Consider the following 23,310-nt stretch of genomic DNA (forward strand, 5'->3'; position numbering starts at 1 on the left):
TTCTGTGTTTTGAGAAGACCTTAGTGTTGGAGCTTGCATTGTAGGGCATTGTTTTATTTGATCATCATCATCTGGTCAAGCTTGCTCAGACATTTTTCACCTGCACACACACCATCCATGTCAGTCCTGCATTAGTTGAGGGAGGTCTTCAGGGAGGTGACCAGTGTCCTCTGGAGAGATGACCTACATACATTGTATTTGGATGACCTGCTTCAATACAGCCATGCTTTGGCATCCATAGCAGTAGGTCACTTGCCAGCAATGTCCTGCAAAGCACGAGTGCCTTTCCCTTATAAAACTTGGAAATAAGCAGGAGGTTGCTGTACAGCTTTTTTTGGTGGGATGAAATCTCCAAGATATATTATCAATATTTGATATTGATATATTATAGCTACTAAACTCTGCTTGCGAAGACCTGTTGAGGAAAGTGAATTTGAAATTGAAATCGAACCAAATCCGACGACTGGCACTCATGCCAACCTCTCCTTCATTGGACACTATACTCTGCTTGCGAAGACCTGTTGGGGCAAGTGAAATCGAAATCGTAATTGAACCATATTCGATGACTGGCACCTGTGCCAGTGGAGCACTAACGGCACTGTCCGAGTGTGATCATTGCCAGAGCAGCTGTCTGGCTTCCGTGCTAGTCGCACGTAAAACAGCACCATTTGAGCATGATCGTTACCAGCGTCGCCTTACTGGCACTTGTGCAGGTGGCACGTAAAAAGCACCCACTACACTCTCAGAGTGGTTGGTGTTAGGAAGGGCACCCAGCTGTAGAAACTCTGCCAGATCAGATTGGAGCCTGGTGCAGCCATCCGGTTCACCAGTCCTCAGTCAAATCGTCCAACCCATGCTAGCATGGAAAGCGGACGTTAAACGATTATGATGATGATGATGATTAATTGTAGTAACAATATGCCTAGTACCACAATTAATCAAACTACTTCTAAATGACTTTAATTCTGTCTTCATTTTTCTATCTAGAAAACACTGAGAAAGGGTTTGATATTTAAATTAAAAACATAACATTTAATTTGTAGTTAGTTTAGCTAATTTAGAAAATAGCTCAACAAAACACAATAGCATATAATTAAAAAGAAAACAGATTTCTAAACCTGAATAAGGACTGCTGGCTTGTTTAATTGTCAAAAACCTGTTTTAATTTCTGAGGTTTAAATAATAATGAAAGATATTGGAAGTTGATGAAAATATGAAGATAAAGTTTGTTGTATATCAAGGGTCATATAAATTTAAAATATTACTGTAAACAACTGTTAAAATACCAGTCATATATTCAGGTTGATTCAGTTAACAACATTTCGCTGATATACATTTGTGGCTTTTGCTTCTGTGCAAGAAATCTGCTTGTGAATATATCGATCTATACTGAAAGAACATCATTACTGAAATCTCCATCATTATCATAATTTCATTTTCTTCAATGCTTGCATGGGCTGGACAGAATTCTTTTGTTAGAGTAGATTTTCTATGGTCAGATGTTCTTGATGCCAAGTCTCACTTGTTTCCAAGCAAGGTAATATTCTCCATTTTTATCTTTATCTTTTACTTGTTTGAGTCATTAGATTGCGGCCATGTTGGGGCACCACCTTGAGGAACTTTACTCAAATGAATCGATCCCAATACTTATTCTCTGTCTAACCCTGGTATCTATTCTATCAGTATCTTTTGCCAAATCACTAAGTTACAGAGATGTAAACACATCAACAACAGTTGTCAAGTGGTGGTGGAGGACAAACATAGACACAAAGACACACACACACACACACACAACGAGCTTCTTTCAGTTTCCATCTACTAAATCCACTCACAAGGCTTTGGTTGGCCTGGCGTTGTATTAGAAGACACTTGCCCAACATGCCATGCAGTGGGAGTGAACCCAGAACCATGTGATTAGGAAGCAAACTTTATACCACACAGCCACGCTTGTGCCTATAAGATGAAAGGCAAAGTTCAACTTGGCAGAATTCGAACTCAAAATATAGAGACAGACAAAATGCTGCTAAGTATTTTGTCTGGCATGATAACGATTCTGCCAGATCACCACCCTAGGGCAGGCATATTTTTCGTCGAAGGCAAGAAATGGACATCATTTGATTGACGGTGATGTTTGTTTACAACCATCACATGAAGTTAAAACAAGGGTACAATTACACACACACACACACATATTATATTGGCACAGCTCAGTGTGACTCCAAAAAACAGGTATTGCCAATTGGCATCATTAGGCTGTAGCCGGCATAGTAGTATAGGCACTTTTATATGCATATTCAAAACGTTTCCTGTAAATGAACTTAAAGAATAGATACATACACACACATATATGTATCATCTACATTTAACATCTGTTTTCTATGCCAGTATGGGTTAGACTACATATATATAGCAGGCTCTTTCTAGTTTCTGTCTATCAAATCCACTGAATATAGTAGGGCTATAGTAGAAGACATTTGTACAAAGTGCTGTAGTTGTACAGTGGGATTGAACCCATGTTTGGAAAACAAGCTTCTTAACACACAGCCACACCTAGACACACTAATTAAAACATAGCAATTAAAATATTCCCAACATGAAAACATTTTCAGTGCATGTTTATACTCAATTTTTTTTCCTTTATTAGAATCATGTTTCTTTGATGTTTGTTTGTAACTGGATGCCCTTTCTATTGCAATGTACTCAACCAAAAATCAAGAAGCAAGCAGAGTTATGTCTCCAATAACTCCACATAACTGGCTAATGATGAAATACAATAATGTTTGAACAAAAGCCATTATGCTTTTATGTTGGGCCATTCAAAATATTTACAATAAGAAACTTTACACGGTTCTTAATCGGCTAGTTTTAGTGAAAACAGCTTTAACCAGTTTTTGAAATTGAGCAAATAATCCTTTTGACTATAGGTAGAAGGCTTGAAATTCTGGTGGAGACAATCAATTACATCAGCCCCAGTGTTTAATTGATACTTTATTTTATTGACCCTGAAAAGTTTTAAAGTAAAGTTGATCTCAGTGGAATTTGAATTCAGAACATAAAGCTGGAAGAAAAGCTGCTAAGCATTTTGTCCAAGCATGCCAATGATTCTGACAGTTTAATGAAAATAAATATTAAAAATCTGGAATCAAATTGTATTCTCAAGTTTTGGTCCCTATTCTTTTTCATCTCTGCCCCAAAATTAGTTCAAATAATTTCTAGAAAACTTTTGTTAAGTTAAAAGAAAACATATTTAGATTGCTTAAAGTAATATTGATTTTGTGATGTTGGCACAAGACACAAATTTGGAGTAAAGAGTCTATTAACCTTTTTGATACCAACCCACTTGAAACTGCCCTTGTTTTAAGGTATTCTAAATAAACACCACCACTATGAAAATTTCATGTTAATTTATGTCCCAAGCATCAAAATTATTTTACTAACTTCTTTATAATTTTCAAAATGAATTCATGGAAAGGCATTGTATTTTATCAGAAATATGGTTAAAAAAACAAAACAAAACAAACAAAACAAAAAAGTTAAATCAAACCCAGTTCATGATTGTTCTTATTTTATTCATCTCAGTAAGGATGAAAGACAAGTTTGACCCCAGACAGAATTTTTCAGAATTTAAACTCACAACACAGAAAAACATAACTAAATACTGCAGTGCATTTCATTCAACAGTTTACTAATTCTCCTAATCCCCACACTCGGAAGAGTAACATTAAAACTGAAATTTCCAAAATAACAAAACTATAAAATCAAAATAATAAAGCATAGAAAAAGTTCAAACACAATCTACAGAGAAATCAGTAAAAATTACAAGAAAGGAATTTAAAAAAAAAAAAAAAAATTTATACCTGACGTTATTTTAGGAGCAACCTGAAAATCAGCGAAATCCTCATCTCCATATAAATTCTCTGTCGGGGCTGTCTGTGTAACTTCTTTAGAGAACGTTCCAAAAACAGGAGCACTCTGAGATGTGCTAAGCTGAGTGGAAGCATTTAACCCTAAGAGATAAATATATTATTAATTTTATGAAATGAATACATTAACCAAAGCCCCAAATAGTGTTAATGCTAAATACATACCAAACGTGGTTTCTAGTAAAGATGTCGGGGTACTTTCAAAAGGAACTGAAGTGGGTGGTCTAACGGTAGATGAAGAATTTGGTAGCAATGTCCCACCGCTGGCTAAAGATGCATCTTGGGTGGCAAAAGATGGTGGTGAAGATGCTCCAAAACTTGTGACAGCATTCTGCTGTGTTGGTGTTATTTGAGTGGCTGAGGCTTGGTTGAAAAATGGCACCGGAGGAGAAGGTAGCTGATGAAGAATCTCCATTGATGGAATGCCTTGGTTATTCTGCAAAAATTATCAATTTTAGTTATTTGGATTTTTCAGTATTAATATAAGAATTATAATTATTAAAATTGTTGTAAATAAAACACTGTAGAGAGAATATTTTGTTTAATTCAAAATATGGTCTAATGGATTTAAAAACAATAACATTGTCACAGCAGTTGTCATAAATACATATCCTTATTTCAACCTTATTACATTCCATCAGCCATAAAAAAGACAACACTATCATATTGTATGAGTCACAAAAAACAGGACACTATACGACATTAGTCTAAGAGGATAGAATATCATCATCATGATTGTTTAATGTCCGCTTTCCATGCTGGCATGTGTTGGACGGTTTGACTGAGGACTGGTGAGCCAGATGGCTGCACTAGGCTCCAATCTGATCTGGCAGAGTTTCTACAGCTGGATGCCCTTCCTAACACCAACCACTCCGAGAGTGTAGTGGATGCTTTTACGTGCCACTGGCATGAGGGAAACAGCCATGCTCAAATGGTGTTTTTTATGTGCACTGCCAACGACCTCGCTCGAATGTTACAAGTGCCAGTAAGCGACGCTGGTAACGATCGCACTCGAATGGTGCTTTTTACATGCCACCAACTATATTATTAGTCATAAAGAGATACAACACTATCAAATGATGTTAGTCATAAATGGATACATTACAGACCTACTGTGTAACAAATGAGAAAATTAAGAGTAATCCTACAAACCCTGCACTACAGAAATACAAAATACATAGGCACAGGTATGACTAAAACAAGAAATCAGTCCATTACCTCAGGCCGACCAAAGCCTTGTAAGTGGATTTGGTAGACAGAAACTGAAAGAAGCCCACCACACGTGTGTGTGTGTTTCTTTGTTTGTTCCTCACCACTACATGACAACCAGTGTTGGTGAGTTTATGTCCCCATAACTTAGAGGTTTGGCAAAAGAGATCAACAGAATAAATACCAGGCTTAAAAAAGAAATAAGTATCGGGGTCAATTCATTTGACTAAAAATTCTTCAAGGCACTACCCAGCATGGCCACAATCTAATGATTGAAACGGGGAAAAGAATAAAAGAAAAAAGATATGAGTGACAACTGCCAAATTCCCTGTCTCTGGTCAATAGAGTAAGTGAAAAAATGCATCAGAACAAAAAAAAACAGGACATACCTGTGCTACTGCAATAAGAGATAACAGAAGATAGAGTTCTTGTTTGCTGAGTTGCCCTGGTGTCGTCATATTACATACTTCCCAAATCTCTCTCAAAGTCTGTCGAGGAAGATCACTTAAGAGAAGAATTGGATATAGTCTGTCTGTGATTATACAATCATTCCTGGGGGAAAAAAAAAGATCATTTTTCAATGTAAAACAATCTGCTGCCAAAATATTGATGTAGAATGGCCATGAGATTAAAGTGCTGGACTACACCATGTTATTCAGGTTCAAATTTCACAACTATTACAATTGTTTTGTGATCCTGGATCAAGATATGTTAAACTATGTACTTCAGTTTATTAGAAATGATAAGAACAGAAAACAATCAAGCAGGTTTTCTCCAGTTAACTGATTAGCAGTAGGGACAGCAGTGATACAGTGTGGGTTTTGGCTGCACTGTGTAGTAGTCAAATTGCACTCACCACCCTTCCTTAAATATATGTTTGACTACAGCAAAAACATGTACATGAAGTGGTTAGCTGGTGAGGTCCACACACTTTGTACACCCTACATTGCACCATCAAGAAACACCATCCATTTATAATATCAAGAGTTTCGATTGAGGTAAAAAAAAAAATTATGAAAAAAAAAAGAAAGAAAAACCAAGAAACCCAAATGCGAAAATGGAAACAGGAATTTAAATAGCAAAAAGAAAATAAAAGTTATGGAAAAAGAAAAATCAATATTTCTACATTTTTCATCAACTTGGAGCAGCAGAGAAGCAAGGAGCAAAAAAAACAAAAAAACAGCAACATAAAGGAGAGTAATATATAGAACAGGAACAATATTAGAACTGATCAATATGTTAGTCTTTCATATGCTACGCTTTTGTACATTACTAATATGTGGTACAGTTCTGTGTTCTACCTTATTCTGTTCTTTGCTACCATTCTATATTGATCCAGAACAGTAGTGCAGACCAATAATAAGAACTATATTAATATAGAACAAAATAACATCGAACAGAATGCTGCAGAAGAGCAACATAGAGCAGAGAAACATACAATAGTAACACAGATAATCATCATCATTGCTATCATCATTTTAATGTCCATATTTCAATGCATGCATGGGCTGGACAATGTTTACTGAGATAGATTTTTCTATGGCCAGAAGCCTTTCCTGTCACCTACCCTCACCTGTTTCCAAGTAAGACAATATTTTCACTATGGCCAGACATGCTTATGCAGAATACCAGAAAAAAATGACACTGCTTGCATGACTGGGACACTCGTTTAGAACTATAACATGATGTCAAAACTAGGGGATGCACACACACACTTGCATGTGTGTGTGTGAGAGTGCATGGCTTAATGGTTAGGCTGTTGCACTCAAGATTGCAAGATCATAGTTTCAATTCCTGGACTGGATGGTGCATTGTGTTCTCAAGCAAAACACTCCATATCACACAATCACTTTAACACCTGACGCATGGAACACTGTGTACCTGTCCAGGCAATGTCGATTTCATGGAGGGAGCGAGCTAATGTACAACACATTTAATTTCTATAAAACAAATAATTTGTGCAGGTTGTTCAGCAAGAAATTGCAAAACCATTTTCCTTTGACTATGAGAGACTACTCTCATCATCATCATCATATATACATGACAAGCTTTCTTTCTGCCTATCAAATCCACTCAGGGTTTTGGTAGGCACAAGGCTATAGAAGAAAACACTTGCCTAAGGTGCCATGCAATGGGACTGAACTCACAACTAGGTAGTTGGGAAACAAACTTCTTGACTACACAGCCACGAACAGCATAAATAATCCATAACATAGAACATAGCAATATAAAAGAGACACATAGAAGAGTAAGCATAGAGCAAGGATAACTTAGAACAGAGAAACTAATACATAGAATAGTAACACAGAACTTAGCAACATACATATTAGAACTTGATTACTGAACCATCAGCCCCAATGCTACCCAATCTATAATATCAATATTGGAAAGTCTAAGGAAGTCAATATTAAGAATAGTTAAAATATTGCTACTATTGTTCCTACCATTTGGTAACAGTTATATCAAAGAAACATACCAACAGATTCTTCCTTTATTACTACAACACTCCAAGACAGACTATAGGTATGGTACTGAAACATCAGTAACATAAGAATGGTTAAGTGGCCTTCCTCCTGCATTAGGGTGTGGCTAACTATGCATACAGGCAAGTCCTTTATGGCCCATACCAGTGCCATGTAAAAAGAACTTGTGCCAGCACCATGTAAAATGCACTTGTGTCAGTGCCATGGTATAAGCACTCGTGCTGCTGCCACATGTACAGAATATTTGTGACAGCACCATGTAAGAGTACTCATGCCCCAATGCCACATAAAAAGCGCCCAGCACACTCTGTAATGAGTTGGTGTTAGGAAGGGCATCTAGTCATACAAACCATGCCAAAACAGACATGGAGCTGGGCAGCTCTCCAGCTGGCCAGTTCCTATCAAGCCATCCAACCCAAGCTAGCATGGAAAATGGTTGTTAAATGATGATGAAAATGATGAATCGTCTCAAATACCATATCAGATATGGTCTGGTGTTCACCATAGTAACAGTGGCCAGCAAAGCCAACCCTACTTTGAACAATAACAGTAGTGATTTAAGGTAATTTTGCTGTTATTTCTAGTAGGTTGAGCAATCATACAGAGACTCCATTGCTAGAATGGAACCTAAGTTCAAGAAATCAGTTCAATGAAAAGTGAGTGTGATTCCATTATGTCTACATATTGTTAATGTAAGGGATTAATGTTTATAAAATACCTAATTAAACAATTAACTTTCCATTCGTTAAAGTTTCAGTTTAATGAATATCATTTTTAAAATTGGAAAATGTCACCTTTTGAGAATTTTTAAGAACTAAGAAATGTTAAAGTTGTTTTTTTTATAACTTACGCTGAAGAAGCTTCATAAACTTGTCTATAGACATGTGGAATTTGGTCATCATCCAAATAACACCATGAAGGAAGTGTCTGGAATGGTCCCATTGGATACTGAGAAACTGTTGGTGTTGTACTTCCGCTATCTGGTGTTGTACACTGAGGTTGCATGTTGGAACTAACATCAGGTGTTACAGGTGGCTGATCTGCAAATACAAGTAAAAACTAACAAAATGAAACATGTAACTGAATAATTTATATGAAATTTTAACAAAAGAAGGCAATTTCAATTAAATTTTCTTCATTTAACAATGTCAGAATTATAAAACCATGATGAATATTTTTCTTAAAATGAAATCTGAATGGGGAGAAAAAAACAGAATAAGTTTCCAAATTTGAAATCAGTTTAAACCTGCATTAAAAAAAAAAAAAAAAAAAAAAAAAAACGCTTTGTTTTCAAAAGAAGGCACTAAGAAAGAAATACACTAAAAAAGTTTCTCATGGACTTAAATTGAAGTTTGAATTTTAAAATGGAATATTTTTCTTCCAAATTTTGAATGATGAAAATATCTATTCTATTATTTTAAAACTTCAAATTAGAAAGGGGACGAGAAACTAAACTGGAATATTTACCTTCAATTCTAATTGCTGAAATACTGACCTACTTCTTTGTCTACTTCTTTATCTATCCACCTACCTACCTTTCTATCTACCTACTATTCTATCTTCACAAACATGTATATATTCCAATGATGGATGTTTTGAAATAAAATGGATGAGGTGGGTGAGTCAAGTTGGTGAAGAGAGATGTAGAGGATAAGGCAAAATGGAGAAAACTGTAATGGGGATTGCAAGTTTTACTTCTGCTGTAAAAACACCTATTATCATCATTATTTCAACTTTTTCACATGGACCAGAGGAAATTTGTTGAAGTACTTTTTCTATGATTAGATATCCTCCATGTTGGCAAACCTCACCTGTTCCCAAGTAAAATACTATTCCCACAGGACTGGACATGTTTCCATGGGAATCTGGACCGAAGGACATTGCTTGTGCAATGAGGATGCTTGTTTGCAACTTTCATGCACTGTCAAGACAGGAAGCACTAACACACACGAGAGGTTTCTTTCAGTTTCCATCTAGCAAATTCACTCGTAAGGCTTTGATTGGCCCAGGGTAGAAGACCAAAGTGACATGCTGTGGACTGAACCTGAAACCATGTGGCTGAAAGAAAACATCTTAATCACAGAGCTACACAGAGCACTTGTGTGTGTGTGTATACATATATATATATATATATATATATATATATATATATATATATATATATATATATATATATATATGAAAGCACATGGCTTAGTGGTTAAGGTGTTGCACTCACGATTGCGAGATCATGGGTTTGATTTTCAGACCGGCATTGCATTGTATTCTTGAGCAAACTACTTCATTTCATGTTGCTCTGTGATCATCTGACATGTGGCACCTGTATTGTTCACAATAAACAAATCATCTGTGTGGTTGTTCGGTAAGAAACTGTTGAACTCTCATATGTCATCTAACAACAGGAGAGTCTATCATGTGTGTATGTATATACATATATATATATATACATATACACACACACACACACACACACACACATATATATATAAAACTGGCACTGTCAGTTACAGAAATGAGTGTTCCAGTTGATCCAATTAATAGAACAGTATGCTCGTGAAATTAACACACAAGTGGTTGAGCACTCCACAGACACACATAACCTTAATGTAGTTCTCAGGGAGATTCAACATGACATAATGTGACACGGTTAGCCCTTTTTTTGAATTACAGGTACAACTCATTTTTGCTAGTTGAGTGAAACAAAGTGACTTGCTCAAGGACACAATGCCCCTAACCGCTAAGCCATAAAAAATATAAATTGAGAAAAATAACTATGACCTACCTTCTACTTTAAATAGGCCTGACAAACTTTCATCGCCGTCTTGCCACTTACGAGATCGCTCACTGCTGGTATATGAGGCACTCTTCGAGGTTATAACATTGGTTGGGTTTGTTTCCCTCAAAGTCTTTTTGTTCTGGAATGTTTTGGCTTTCTGAGAAACATTTAGGTCAGAATACTGTAGCATCATCGCCATTAAATCTGAAAATTAATCAGCAAAATTATTGTTCCTCAATAAAAGTTTGTGAGTATTTTGAGTTCATCATCATCAATATGATTGATGAGGTGGCAAGCTGGCAAAATTATTAGAAAACTGGAAAAATCCTTAGTGATATCCATCCCAGGTCTTTTACATTCCAAGTTCAAATCCCAGCCGAAATAAGCTTCGCATTTCATTCCTCAGGGATCAATAAAATAAAGTACCACTCAAATACTGGCATTAATGCAATCAACAATTAACTTACCCCTCCCTTCAAAAGTGCAGGCTTTCTACAAACATTTGAAAGCATTATTATTACGATCCATATTAATACTACAACTGAATGAATTTTTGCTAAAAATTCTTTCCAGAGATATCTCCAAATGCAACCAAATCTTTCAGGAGTAAAAACCGAATTTCTTCTTCTTCGATGTGGTGCCACATAAAAGCACTCAGTACATTCTGTAAAGTGGTTGGCATTTGGAAGGGCAAAACAGAATGGAGTCTGGTGCATCTCCCCCAGCTTGCCAGCTCTGGTCATACCATCCAACTGATGCCAGCATGGACAATACACGTTAAATGATGATGAACTGGGTCTTTCAGTTTCCACCAACAAAATCTAAAATCTGCTCAGAGGGCTTTGGTTGGACTGAAACTATATCAGCAGACACTTGTCCAAGGTGCCACACAGTGGGACTGAACCCAAATAATTTCTAATTGAATAGTGCTGCAGATAACCTGGTCAAGATATTACGTAATTCAGCGACTCACTGCATTGTTATGAATTCAAATCAGACTGAAGTCATTTTACTTATACTTGGCATTTGGAAAGGATAAACACTAGTAATATACTGGGGCTGCAAGTGAAATAAAGTAGACAGAAACTGTATAGGAGCCCATCAGGTAGATCACATACACTGAGTAACACCAATTGGTGCTCCATTGGTGTATGATCTACAACTTCAACGGCAATTACTTTAGGTTAGTTTTTAGTTTCTTTACATTGCAAAACTCACAGCTGCCAAACTTGTATGATCTCTTACTCTTTTACTTGTTTCAGTCCTTTGACTGCGGTCATGCTGGAGCACCACCTTTAGTCGAGCAAATCGACCCTAGGACTTATTCTTTATAAACCTAGTACTTATTCTAGCAATCTCTTTTGCCAAACTGCTAAGTTACTGGGACGTAAACAGACTAGCATCAGTTGTCAAGCGATGTTAGGGGGACAAACATATACACACACATACATATATACATATATACAAAAGGCTTCTTTCAGTTTCCGTCTACCAAATCCACTCACAAGGCTTTGGTCGTCCCGAGGCTATAGTAGAAGACACTTGCCCAAGGTGCCACACAGTGGGACTGAACCCAGAACCATGTGGTTGGTAAGCAAGCTACTTACCACACAGCCACTCCTGCGCATATTTTAAATATTATATTGTTTATTCTTGATTTCTTATTTACTTAGACATAAATGGTTTTATAACTATTAAAATAATAAGAACTTTGAAAATAATCCATTTACAATGCTAAGTATGTACTAAAGTATTTATTGTAAAAAATCTTTAGCCAACAACTTGAGGGTCTTTAGAGATTGAAAAGTAAACTAAAAAATAACCTAAAGTAATCGTCCTTTAAGTTGTAGATCACACGCCAAAGCAACACCCACTGATACTACCTAATAATTACGTCGAGGATACACATGGAATGCTCAGCCAACTAAATGATAATTCAAGGACAGATAATTCAGTTAATGGAACAACTGAATCCTTATCAAACAACAGAAATCCACAACATTCTTTTAATAATACGTCAATAAATGCTATTCTACTGCCTTTTACCTTTGGTTTCTTCTTCTTCTTCTTCATTGACAGGGGGAGGAGCTTTAGCTGGATTATTTTCAGATGAGGATGAAGAAAAGCCTAAAGAACCCATCCAAGATTTCTCAGACTGTTCAGAACTTGGTCCTTGCATAAAGTCTCCAAAACTATCAGGATCACTGTCAATTGCTGAAATAAAATAAAATAAAATAAAATAAACTACAATAGAAGGGTACATGAAGGTGAAGATAGTTACTAGAGTTGATAACATTAATTACTGCCGCTACTATTATCACCAATATCATTACTAATAATTCTTTCTAATTTTTTATTGACCCCTGAAAGCCAAGTTGACCTCACTGCAGTTAGAACTCAGAGTGCAGAGAATTGAAACAAATACTGTTAAGCAGTCTGCATGATGCTCTAACAACTTTGCCAATTAACCATGTATGTTGTCATCATTTTAATATGCACTTTTCTATGCATACATGCTTCACACATTTAGTTTATTGAGATAGATTTGCTACAACAGGATACCCTTCCTGTCACCAACCCTCACCTACAAATGAGGTAATATTTCTCCTATAGCCAGGCATGTTTATACATCATCATCATCGTTTAACGTCCGCTTTCCATGCTAGCATGGGTTTGACAATTTGACTGAGGACTGGTGAACCGGATGGCTACACCAGGCTCCAATCTGATCTGGCAGAGTTTCTACAGATGGATGCCCTTCCTAATGCCAACCACTCCGAGAGTGTAGTGGGTGCTTTTAAGTGCCAGCAGCACGAAGGCCAGTCAGGAGGTACTGGCAACAGTCACGCTCGAAATGGTGTTTTTTACATGCCACCTGCACAGGAGCCAGTCCAGCAGCACTGGCAACGACCTTGCTAGAATGTTTTTCATGCCACTGGCACAAGTGCCAGTAAGGCAACGCTGGTAACGATCACACTCAAATGGTGCTTTTCACGTGCCATCGGCACGGGAGCCAGACAGCTGCTCTGGCAATGATCACACTCGGATGGTGCTGTTAGCACTCCACTGGCACGGGTGCCAGTCATCAAATTTGGTTCAATTTCGATTTCACTTGCCCCAACAGGTCTTCGCAAGCAGAGTTTAGTGTCCAATGAAGGAAAGGTTGGCATGGGTGCCAGTCGTCGAATTTGGATCGATTATGATTTCGATTTTGCAGAAAAGAACAACACTACATATATGATAGTGACACTCGTTTACAACTATCATGTGGGTTATCAAGACAAGCAGACTCAAAGATACACATATAGTTATATATCACCACACCCATCATAGATCCAACAGTTTTCTTTCAGTTTCCATCTAACAAATCCATTTACTAGGCTTTAGTCAGCCTTAGACTAGAGTAGAAGTCGTGCTTAAGGTGCCACTTGGTGGGGACCAAACTCAAAACCATATGGCTGGGAAGCAAACTAACCCACACAACCATGCCTACACACACACACACAAATTTCTTTAACACATTGTTGACTAATGGATTATCTGGCAGACAAAGATTTAATATCAAACAGATACATTGACAGAAATAAACTTGTCTTCTATTTTTATTATCAAATTCTAAAATAATACGTCCCAAGATCATATTAAATATGATAAGATCCAAATTCAGGTAGAAGAGAACACACTCACCCTTCACCCTTGTGCCCAAAACATTTGTATATCATCTGTCAGATGAATATTTTACTTCTTGCTCAGTACCACTTTCTCTTTCATCCACTTATATTTTATCCTATAGCTTTTATCATTTATATCAGCTGGAGTACCACCTCGAAGGATTTAGTTGAAATAATCAACCCCTTTTTAAGCCTGGTACTTATTCTTTTATATATTTTTCTTTTACTTTTGCCAAACTGTCAAGTTATGGGGGGATACAAACAAACCAATGCCAGTTGTCAAGTGATGGTGGTGGTGGTGGTGGACAAATACACAGATACACATACACACACATGACAAGCTTTTTTCAGTTTCTGTCTCTCAAATCTTGTCACAAGGCTTTTGGTAAACTTTGGACTATAGTAGAAGACACTTGCCCAAGATGCCATGCAGGGATACTGAACCCAGAACCATGTGGTTGGAAAGCACGCTTCTTACCATACAGTTATGCCTGCACCAATGAAACTATGTTTGTACCTATAATTAGGTACAATACAGTAAATTTTCCCTAACACTAACAGGGTAAACTCAAACTTGGGATGTGTTATTATCTGCAAGAAATAATCCAAACAAGATATGACAGCAATAAAATACAAATGTAGTGTCACAAGGAAAGGAAAACATACTAGAGTTTCAAAACTGAAGCTTCTATCAATAAAGAACCTATCACTGTTATTCCTTTCCTCAATGCAGCTACCATTTCATAGCATTTACTATACTAGTCTCTCTAACAGAAGGCAGTGAAATGTACAGATGAGTCTACATACCTGTTGTCGTTGTCGTATTAGTAGTTGTAACAGTTTGAGATGTTTGTGGAATGTGAACTTTAGGTTTTGATTTTGGAACTTTACCAAACATGGACTCAATCATGCGGTCGGGATCGGAAGATACCACGCCTAATCGACCAAATAGTTTCAGTTTCATTTGTTGTTCATGAAAATGCTTCCCTTTTCTTTGATCTTCAACAATGTGAGCATTGACAGGGACACCAGCTATCATTTGACCAGGGAGTACACCGTGGACAATACCAGGAACCATTGTTGCATGAAACTGTTGGTTGCTGATGACAAATAAAAATATATAAATACATAAAATGTCAAAAATAAAATGTACTACTAATTTTTTTTTTACCAATATTACTAATAAATCTAATTCTTCTACAACACCAAATAAAAAAGAAAAAAACTGAGCATGAGTCACATGAGTAATATTCTTTCTAATTTTAGCACAAGGCCATTAATTTTGAGAAGAGACAGTCAATTGACTCCAGTGCTCAATTGGTACTCTTTACTCTTTTACTTGTTTCAGTCATTTGACTGTGGCCATGCTGGAGCACCACCTTTAGTCAAGCAAATCAACTTCAGGGCTTATTCTTTGCAAGCCTAGTACTTATTCTATCGGTCTTTTTTGCTGAATTGCTAAGATACAGGGACGTAAACACACCAGCATCAGTTGTCAAGCGATGTTGGGGGGACAAACACAGACACACAAACACACACAGGCGGAAGTTACTGCCGTGTGTGTATATGTCTGTGTATGTGCTTGTGCCTCTCTCCCAAAGAGAGAGAGAGGGAAAATATACATATATATATATATATATATATATATATATACGACAGGCTTCTTTCAGTTTCAGTCTACAAAATCCACTCACAAGGCTTTGGTCGGCCTGAGGCTATAGTAGAAGACACTTGCCCAAGGTGTCAAGCAGTGGGACTGAACCTGGAATCATGTGGTTCGTAAGCAAGCTACTTACCACATAGCCACTCCTGCGCCTGTGGACTTTATTTTTTGATTCTGTAAGGATGAAAGGCAAAGTCAATCTCAGCAGAACTTGAGCTCAGAATGTAAAGATCGAAGAAATGACACAAAGTATTTTGTCCAGTATTTTGACAATTCAGCTAGCATACCAACTTAATAATAATGATATTAAGAATAATTATTTCTACACTAGGCACAAGGCCTTGAAAATTTTGGGGGCAAGAGGGCTAATCGATTACATCTACCCCAGTGTGTAACTGGTACTTGTTTCATTGACCCCAAAAGGATGTAAGGCAAAGTCAACGCCTGCAGAATTTGAACTCAAAACGTAGCAGCAGACGAAATGCAAGTAAGCATTTTGCCCATCATACTAATGATTCTGCCAACTTGCCACCTTAATAATAATAATAATAATAATGGTTTCAAATCTTACCACAAGGGCAGCCATTTTGGGGGAGGGGATAAGTTGATTACATCAATTCCAGTGCTCAACTGGTAATTATTTTATTGACCCCCCAAAAAAGGCAAAGTCGACCACAGTGGAATTTAAACACAGAACATAAAATGCCACTAAGCATTTTGCCTGGTGTGCTAACAATTCTGCCAGCTTGCTGCCTTAATAATAATAATAATAATAATAATAATAATAATAATAATAATAATAATAATCTCTTGCACAATAGACATAAGATCTGAAATTTTGAGGGTGGGTGCTTGTTGATTACATTAACCCCAGTGCTCAGCTGGTACTTATTAATGCAAAAGGATGAAAAACAAAGTTGACCACAGTGGAATTTAACTTAACCTTTCATCCTTTCAAGGATTTAGTTTAACAATGAAAGTATTAATTAATTGATTAAATCCCTTTGAGATTTGATTATTATTTTCAAACCACAGGCAAAGTGTTTCTTTAGAAGCAGATTCATGCAAGAGTTAAATAAAAAATTTAAATTTAAAATGTAATGGAAAACTTACGCTTGTTGAGCATGGAAACTCTGAGCCATTTGTGGTGTGTATGGTGGCGGAGGAGGAATGTTGCCAGCACTCATCATGGTGGTAGGAATAGCCATTGGTGTGGCTATGTACGTTCCCTACAGTTTACAAGATAAAATTCTGATAAACACTAAAACAAAGGTAAGAGCATAAAGAAACTTCCGACATGTGTCTATGTGTTACATAATGCATCGTTGTTTGCTTGGAAAATATATCAGATGATGTAATTTTTCTGATAAGATTACATGTTGTGATTATAAAATATTATATGTAATTTCTCAGGCAATACTGCATGTTGAGATTTCTAAGGTACTGCTACTACGTTTAGATTTCTCTGGTAATATTACATATCATTTCTCTGTACAGTATGTGAATTCTATGGTGATGTATGTGTGCTTTCTATGGAATATTAGGTGCAATTTTATTGGTAGAGCCACTTGTTGGGATTTGTTTGATAACACTACATGTTGAAATTTCTTTGGTAATACCACATGTAGGTATTTTTAAAGTCACGCTACATGTGATTTCCATAGGAATTCTGCCAGTCGTTTCTCTTGTAATACATGTAGTGATTTCACTGGTAACACCATGTTACTTCTGGTAATAACCACATGTTATATTTCTGTGGAAATACTACATGTGAGTTATCTAGTCATACTACATGTGAGTTCTATGGTAATACTGCATGTGATTTCTATGGTAATAATGCATGATGGGATATCTCTGACTTAGAATATTCAAAATCATTAACAACCCATTCTAACTATTATAATTATTAAAAAGCCATTCCGATACAACAGTGAGTCATCCACAATAATTATTGTAATTAAAAGATATTTCTCTATAGCTTGTGGTAATTGTGGAATTTGCTGTATTAACTTCTTAACTAATTAATCTGTGAAACAATGAAGTATGACATTTGCGAAGATAGAAAATATCTCTCTTACTGTAGGAGACAAATTAATAGAAGTGAGGGGGTATTCTCTTTAACAATGATTATTAATTATTACAGTAAAATGACTTGTCTACATTTCAAGCAATAAATGACAGAAGATTTAGAGGATAAATACTCTGTACATGTAACTTGACCCCTTAGCATTTGAACTGACTGACTATATCCAGCCCAAATATTCTACCTGTATTATCAACTGTTCAAATCCAGTCTCTCACACCTACTCTACAATGTCATTCTAAAAATAAACAGTTACATCATTAAAATCTCAAAACTGAGATAATGCTTCATTAATTCAAAACAATGTGAATAAATAAGTATTACATTTGAGAGCAGAGTAATCTGAATGCTGAAGTGTTAAGCCAGCCATAATTAGCCCAAATATTATACCTGTTTAATGTTCAAACTGGCTAGAACCAGCCCCTCATACCTACCCTACAATGTCAATCTAAAAATAAACAATCACATCATTAAAATCTCAAAGCTATGAGATAATGCATGATTAATTCAAAACAATGTGAATAATTAAAAATTACATTTGACAAAGTAATCTGAATGCTAAAGGGTCAGGATATTTAAATAAGAAACTGAATAATGATTAGAAATATTTTACAAATTTTCCCCACAGAAAAAAAAAGAACACATTTTTGTATTTATATGAATTTGATACAAAATATTTAAAACAAATTACATCTTTAAAACAGGAAAAGGAGGGAAGTAACATGAATGGAAACAAAATTTAGAAGCAAAAAAATAAATAATAAAAAACCAGGACAAGAAGGGAACAATGAATTGTAAGCATAAAAGGGTATCACAGGGGCACGGAAAAACATGTCATTCAAAAATTAGTCATACTACTACTACTACTGATAATAATAAAGGTTTCCAATTTTGGCACATCGTCAGTAATTACAGAGGGAATAAGTTGATTATATCAAATCCCAGTGTTCAACCAGTATTTATTTTATCAACCCTGAAAGGATGAAAGGCAAAGTTGACCTTGGTGGAATTTGAACTCAGAACGTTAAGAAATGTCGCTAAGTATTTTGTCTAGCATGCTAACAATTCTACAAGATTGCGACCTTAGTATATATTAATGGTGCATTAAATTCAATAGCTTTTAAAAATTTTTTATTGTCAATAATTACACTACAGTTACATCTCATTGTAAATTATGCTGGTGGCATGTGAACAAAACGTTGGACTGACTCCTGTGCAGGTGAAATGTAAAAAAGCACCATTTGAGCGTGGCTGTTGCCAGTACCGCAGGACTGGCCCTCATGCCAGTGGCACGTAAAAAGCACCCACTACACTCTCGGAGTGGTTGGTGTTAGGAAGGGCATCCAGCTGTAGAAACTCTGCCAGATCAAATTGGAGTCTGGTGTAAGCCATCCGCTTTGCCAGTCCCCAGTCAAATCGTCCAACCCATGCTAGCATGGAAAGCAGACTTTAAATGATGATGATGATCATCATCATCATCATCATCATCAAATATTTTAATATTTGATTCAGTGGATTTTACTCACATATTACAGACCCAAATTTTTTGGGTTTTTTTGTGTTTCCCAATGAAACTTTTTTGAGGTAAGTTCATTTTATTATATTTATTCATCTGTTATCATTTATTTGTTTGTCATTAGACTGCAGCCAAGCTGGAGCACTGCCGTGAAGAATTTTTAGTCGAATGTATTGACCTCAGTATCTATTTTTGCTGAACCGCTAAGTTATAGGAACATAAACAAATCAACACAATTTGCCAAGCAGTGTTGGGGGACAAACAGACACACACACACATACATATATGGTGGGCTTCTTTCAATTTCCATCTTCCAGACCCACTCACAAGGCTTTGGTTGACTCATGGCTATAGTGGAAGACACCTGCTCAAGGTGCCATGCAGTGGGACTGAACCTGGAACCATGTGGTTTGGAAAGTTCTTACTACACAGCCATTCATTAAAATTTTAAATACAGGAAGAATATGGATAAGAAGTGACAGGGATTATTAATTAAGTGTAAAATCAACCAATGGAGGAATAAAATGGTAGGCAGAAGAAAAAAAAAAAAACCGAACATAGATGAAATACCTCTTCATCATCACCAGAATCATGAGCGTCGTCAGACTGTTAGATGAAGGAATAAAGAAATTTTATTTCAAATCAATTATCTATAATTGTGTTTCCAGAATCATATAAGAAGACCACTTAAGAAGTTGTTATATTTTCAGAAAGAGAAAAAAAATACATACATATTTAAGATTATCTTTCTTGCTATCATTTTCATTCTGTTATTGTTTGAACAGGTCAGCAGGACAATTGATTTTTTTCCCCAAAAAACATTTTTATCTCAACCGATTGAGTTTGTTATTGATCAGTTCAGCTGAATGTTCAGAAAATCTAATTCATCTCATACAGATCCATTTAATTCATACATTTTTCCTGTCACCAACTTCGAATGCATCCATCATCAGTACACGTCATCTATTCACAACACACTGCATGCATGCACACACACACACACACACACACACAACACCATGTGCATGTGTGTGATTACCCTGAACTCTCAACTCCTGATGACATGTGGCATGTCTTGGGCATATAAACGTGGTGGATCTCATGCCTTTTCCAATCTAATTGCCACCAATTCCTTCTTGAGAGAGAAAAGAATAGAGAAATGTCCTTCATGTTTCCAAACATGGTAATATTTCCCCATGACTGGACATGTTTTCTGGGAAAACTAAAAAAAATAACACGTATGATGACGACACACATTTACAACTGTCATACATTGTCAACACACACACACGACAAGCTTTCTTCAGCTTTTGTACATGAAATCCGCTCACAAGGCTTTGATTGGCATGGAGCTATGGTAGAAGACATTTGTCTAAGGTGCCACACAGTGGGACTGAACCTGGAACATGTGATTGCGAAGCAAACTTCATAGCTATACAGCCATGGCTATCCTTAATCACTGATAAAAATAGCACATAATATGGCAACTATTATTACTTGAAGTGAGGTAAAGTGATGGGCTTTTAAAGTAAATTTCCTATCTAGAAATTACATTCAAGTATAGTTCACTCGAACCATGAGATCATATTAAATATCTTGTTTGTTCAACCTTAACAACCACTTGAAGAATTCCTTTTACTTGTAATAGCAGAAATGGCTTGATAGAATCCACAGGACAGACAAATTAAAGACGAAAAAAAATATAAATATATACTTAATGAATGTTTACCTGGACAGGGTATATGCCCTGGGCTATCATTGGATTTCCAGCCAACATTCCAGGAGCCATCATTCCATATTGAGCACTACTGGCAGGAACAGGATAAAACTGGGCAGTTGCTGCAGATGCTGCAGGAGGCCCCTGGAGTGGATTAAACCCTAAAAAGGAAGATGAAGAAAAAAGTAACAAAATTAGGGTTTTGAGTTTTAGAGATCACCCAGAATAAAATATTCCCTTCACTATCAATGTTGTCATTACTACTACTATCACCACCCCAGCCACTACTGCTTGTGTTGGGAGTTATGAAAAACAGGTAACTCTAATAAAGGGGGTGAAGTGTAACTTGTATAGATTATATTTTATGCTTTAATCTAATCGTATACTAAAATAATCCTTTAAGATTTATTTCATACTTTTACTTGGTTTTCATATCTGCTTTACAAGATTCTTTATGTGAATTTATGTGTTGAAGCAAATTTTGTTGTGTCTGGGGAGTCATACTGCTTCAATGTCAATCACCAGTTCAATTTCCACCCATTATTCATATCATTTTTTTAATTCCAAAATTTTTATTGCTTTTGCAACCTTGTCAATGGATGTTTACTATGTTATTGGAGCTGCATTCCTTTTGTCTTTTTATGCACGTGTGTGCACCAGTGTGCATGTGTACTTGAGTATGCATATATGTGTGTATGCATGTTTGTATGTATGCACATGTGTAAGTTTGTATGTATTCTGCATGTTCATCTGACTGTGTGTGTATGCTTGCATGTGTGTATTTGTGTGTGTACCTCTGTCTCCTTGTGTGCGTGTGCTTGAATGTGTCTATGTGCATGAATTTGTGTGACTATGTACACACATATATGCATACACAAGCACACATGCAAAGAGGTTGCACAAAAAGACAACAGGAACACAGCTCCAATATCAGACAGAGTCAACATCCATTGACAAGGTTGCAAAAGTGACAAAAATTTTGGAAGAAAAAAAAAAACGATAAATGAGTGGAAATTGAACTGGTGAGTGTGTTATTAAGGCATTAAGGCAGTATGACTCTCCCCAGACACAGCAAAATTCATACTTTTAGTCTCTTGAAATTATTTGCGATATTAAAAAAAAAATTATGAGCTTAATTGATACTTTTAAAAGCATTAAATCTAAAAGTATTTAAAAAGACGAAAGCACAGACCTGTTTGCATTTGGGAGAAATCCACATTTCTGAAAATAAGAAGGAAAAAATGGTAAAATAAAATTAAACTTGGTCATGTAAAATGAGATACAGTTAATTAACATTAATGGTATATCAAAAAGTAGTACAGTTGTGCTTTCATCATTGATAATTATTAGAAACTATTTTTTTTATTACATAAACTCTGTATCCCTATAATCAATCACTTATCCATCACCCAACAATTAGGTACCACTACTTTTTATCATGCCTGTTTGCTTGATTGATCTATTAGCTTCAGGATTTCACTCTGATCAATCAGAACGTAACAAAGTTAAGTCCAAAGCTCCTTTTGGTAAAGATTTTCTAAACAAAATAATTCATCTTTTTTGATGCCTCTTAAAATATTTTTGATTCTGTTTTTGATAGATTATATTATATAATTTACATCAAATTGCTATAATACGAAGTAATACAAAAATCTATTTACATACTGCATTTACATATATAAAGAAATACACTTCCACGCACACAAGAACAAAGCAATATAATATTCACTCTTTACTCATTTACTTGTTTCAGTCATTTGACTGCGGCCATGCTGGAGCACCGCCTTTAGTGGAGCAAATCAACCCCAGGACTTATTCTATGTAAGCCTAGTACTTATTCTATCAGTCTCTTTTGCCAAACCGCAAATTTACGGGGATGTAAACACACCAGCATCAGTTGTCAAGTGATGTTTGGGGGGACAAACACAGACACACAAACACATACACATATATATATATATATAATAATACAAAGAATATGTATGCATGTATACCCACATATATGTACATACTTACATCTACATGTGTATATAGATGCATATCAGGGTACAGGATGTTAGAAAAATGAACTACAGACAATGGAACGAACACATAGGAAAACAGATAGCCACTTGGAATTAATCCTTCGTCAGCTGCCTCTATTCTAACTCGACGTTTCGAATTATATATATATATATATATATATATATGTATATATAAGGTTGAGGAGGGTATTGGATTTAACCAAACCCAGGAGGATACAGGTAATACCGAGTAAGTGCTGTATACC

General features: G+C 36.1%; 1 protein-coding gene across 1 annotated transcript in view; it reads right to left on the reverse strand.

The window, feature by feature from the left end:
• LOC106867811 (synergin gamma) overlaps positions 1–23,310 on the reverse strand; it is a 269,410-nt gene that overhangs the window by 24,475 nt on the left and 221,625 nt on the right. Inside the window, exons 2-12 of the mRNA XM_052973491.1 lie at positions 22,234–22,262; positions 21,054–21,202; positions 19,895–19,930; positions 16,839–16,954; positions 14,870–15,162; positions 12,438–12,605; positions 10,398–10,595; positions 8,466–8,655; positions 5,522–5,684; positions 4,089–4,359; positions 3,858–4,007 (exon numbers count right to left, since the gene is read on the reverse strand). Of these exons, the coding sequence (XP_052829451.1) occupies positions 3,858–4,007; positions 4,089–4,359; positions 5,522–5,684; positions 8,466–8,655; positions 10,398–10,595; positions 12,438–12,605; positions 14,870–15,162; positions 16,839–16,954; positions 19,895–19,930; positions 21,054–21,202; positions 22,234–22,262 (1,763 nt within the window). The remainder of the gene's footprint in view (positions 1–3,857; positions 4,008–4,088; positions 4,360–5,521; positions 5,685–8,465; positions 8,656–10,397; positions 10,596–12,437; positions 12,606–14,869; positions 15,163–16,838; positions 16,955–19,894; positions 19,931–21,053; positions 21,203–22,233; positions 22,263–23,310) is intronic.

Source organism: Octopus bimaculoides, chromosome 16 (genome assembly GCF_001194135.2).
Source record: "Octopus bimaculoides isolate UCB-OBI-ISO-001 chromosome 16, ASM119413v2, whole genome shotgun sequence".
Lineage (NCBI taxonomy): Eukaryota > Metazoa > Mollusca > Cephalopoda > Octopoda > Octopodidae > Octopus > Octopus bimaculoides.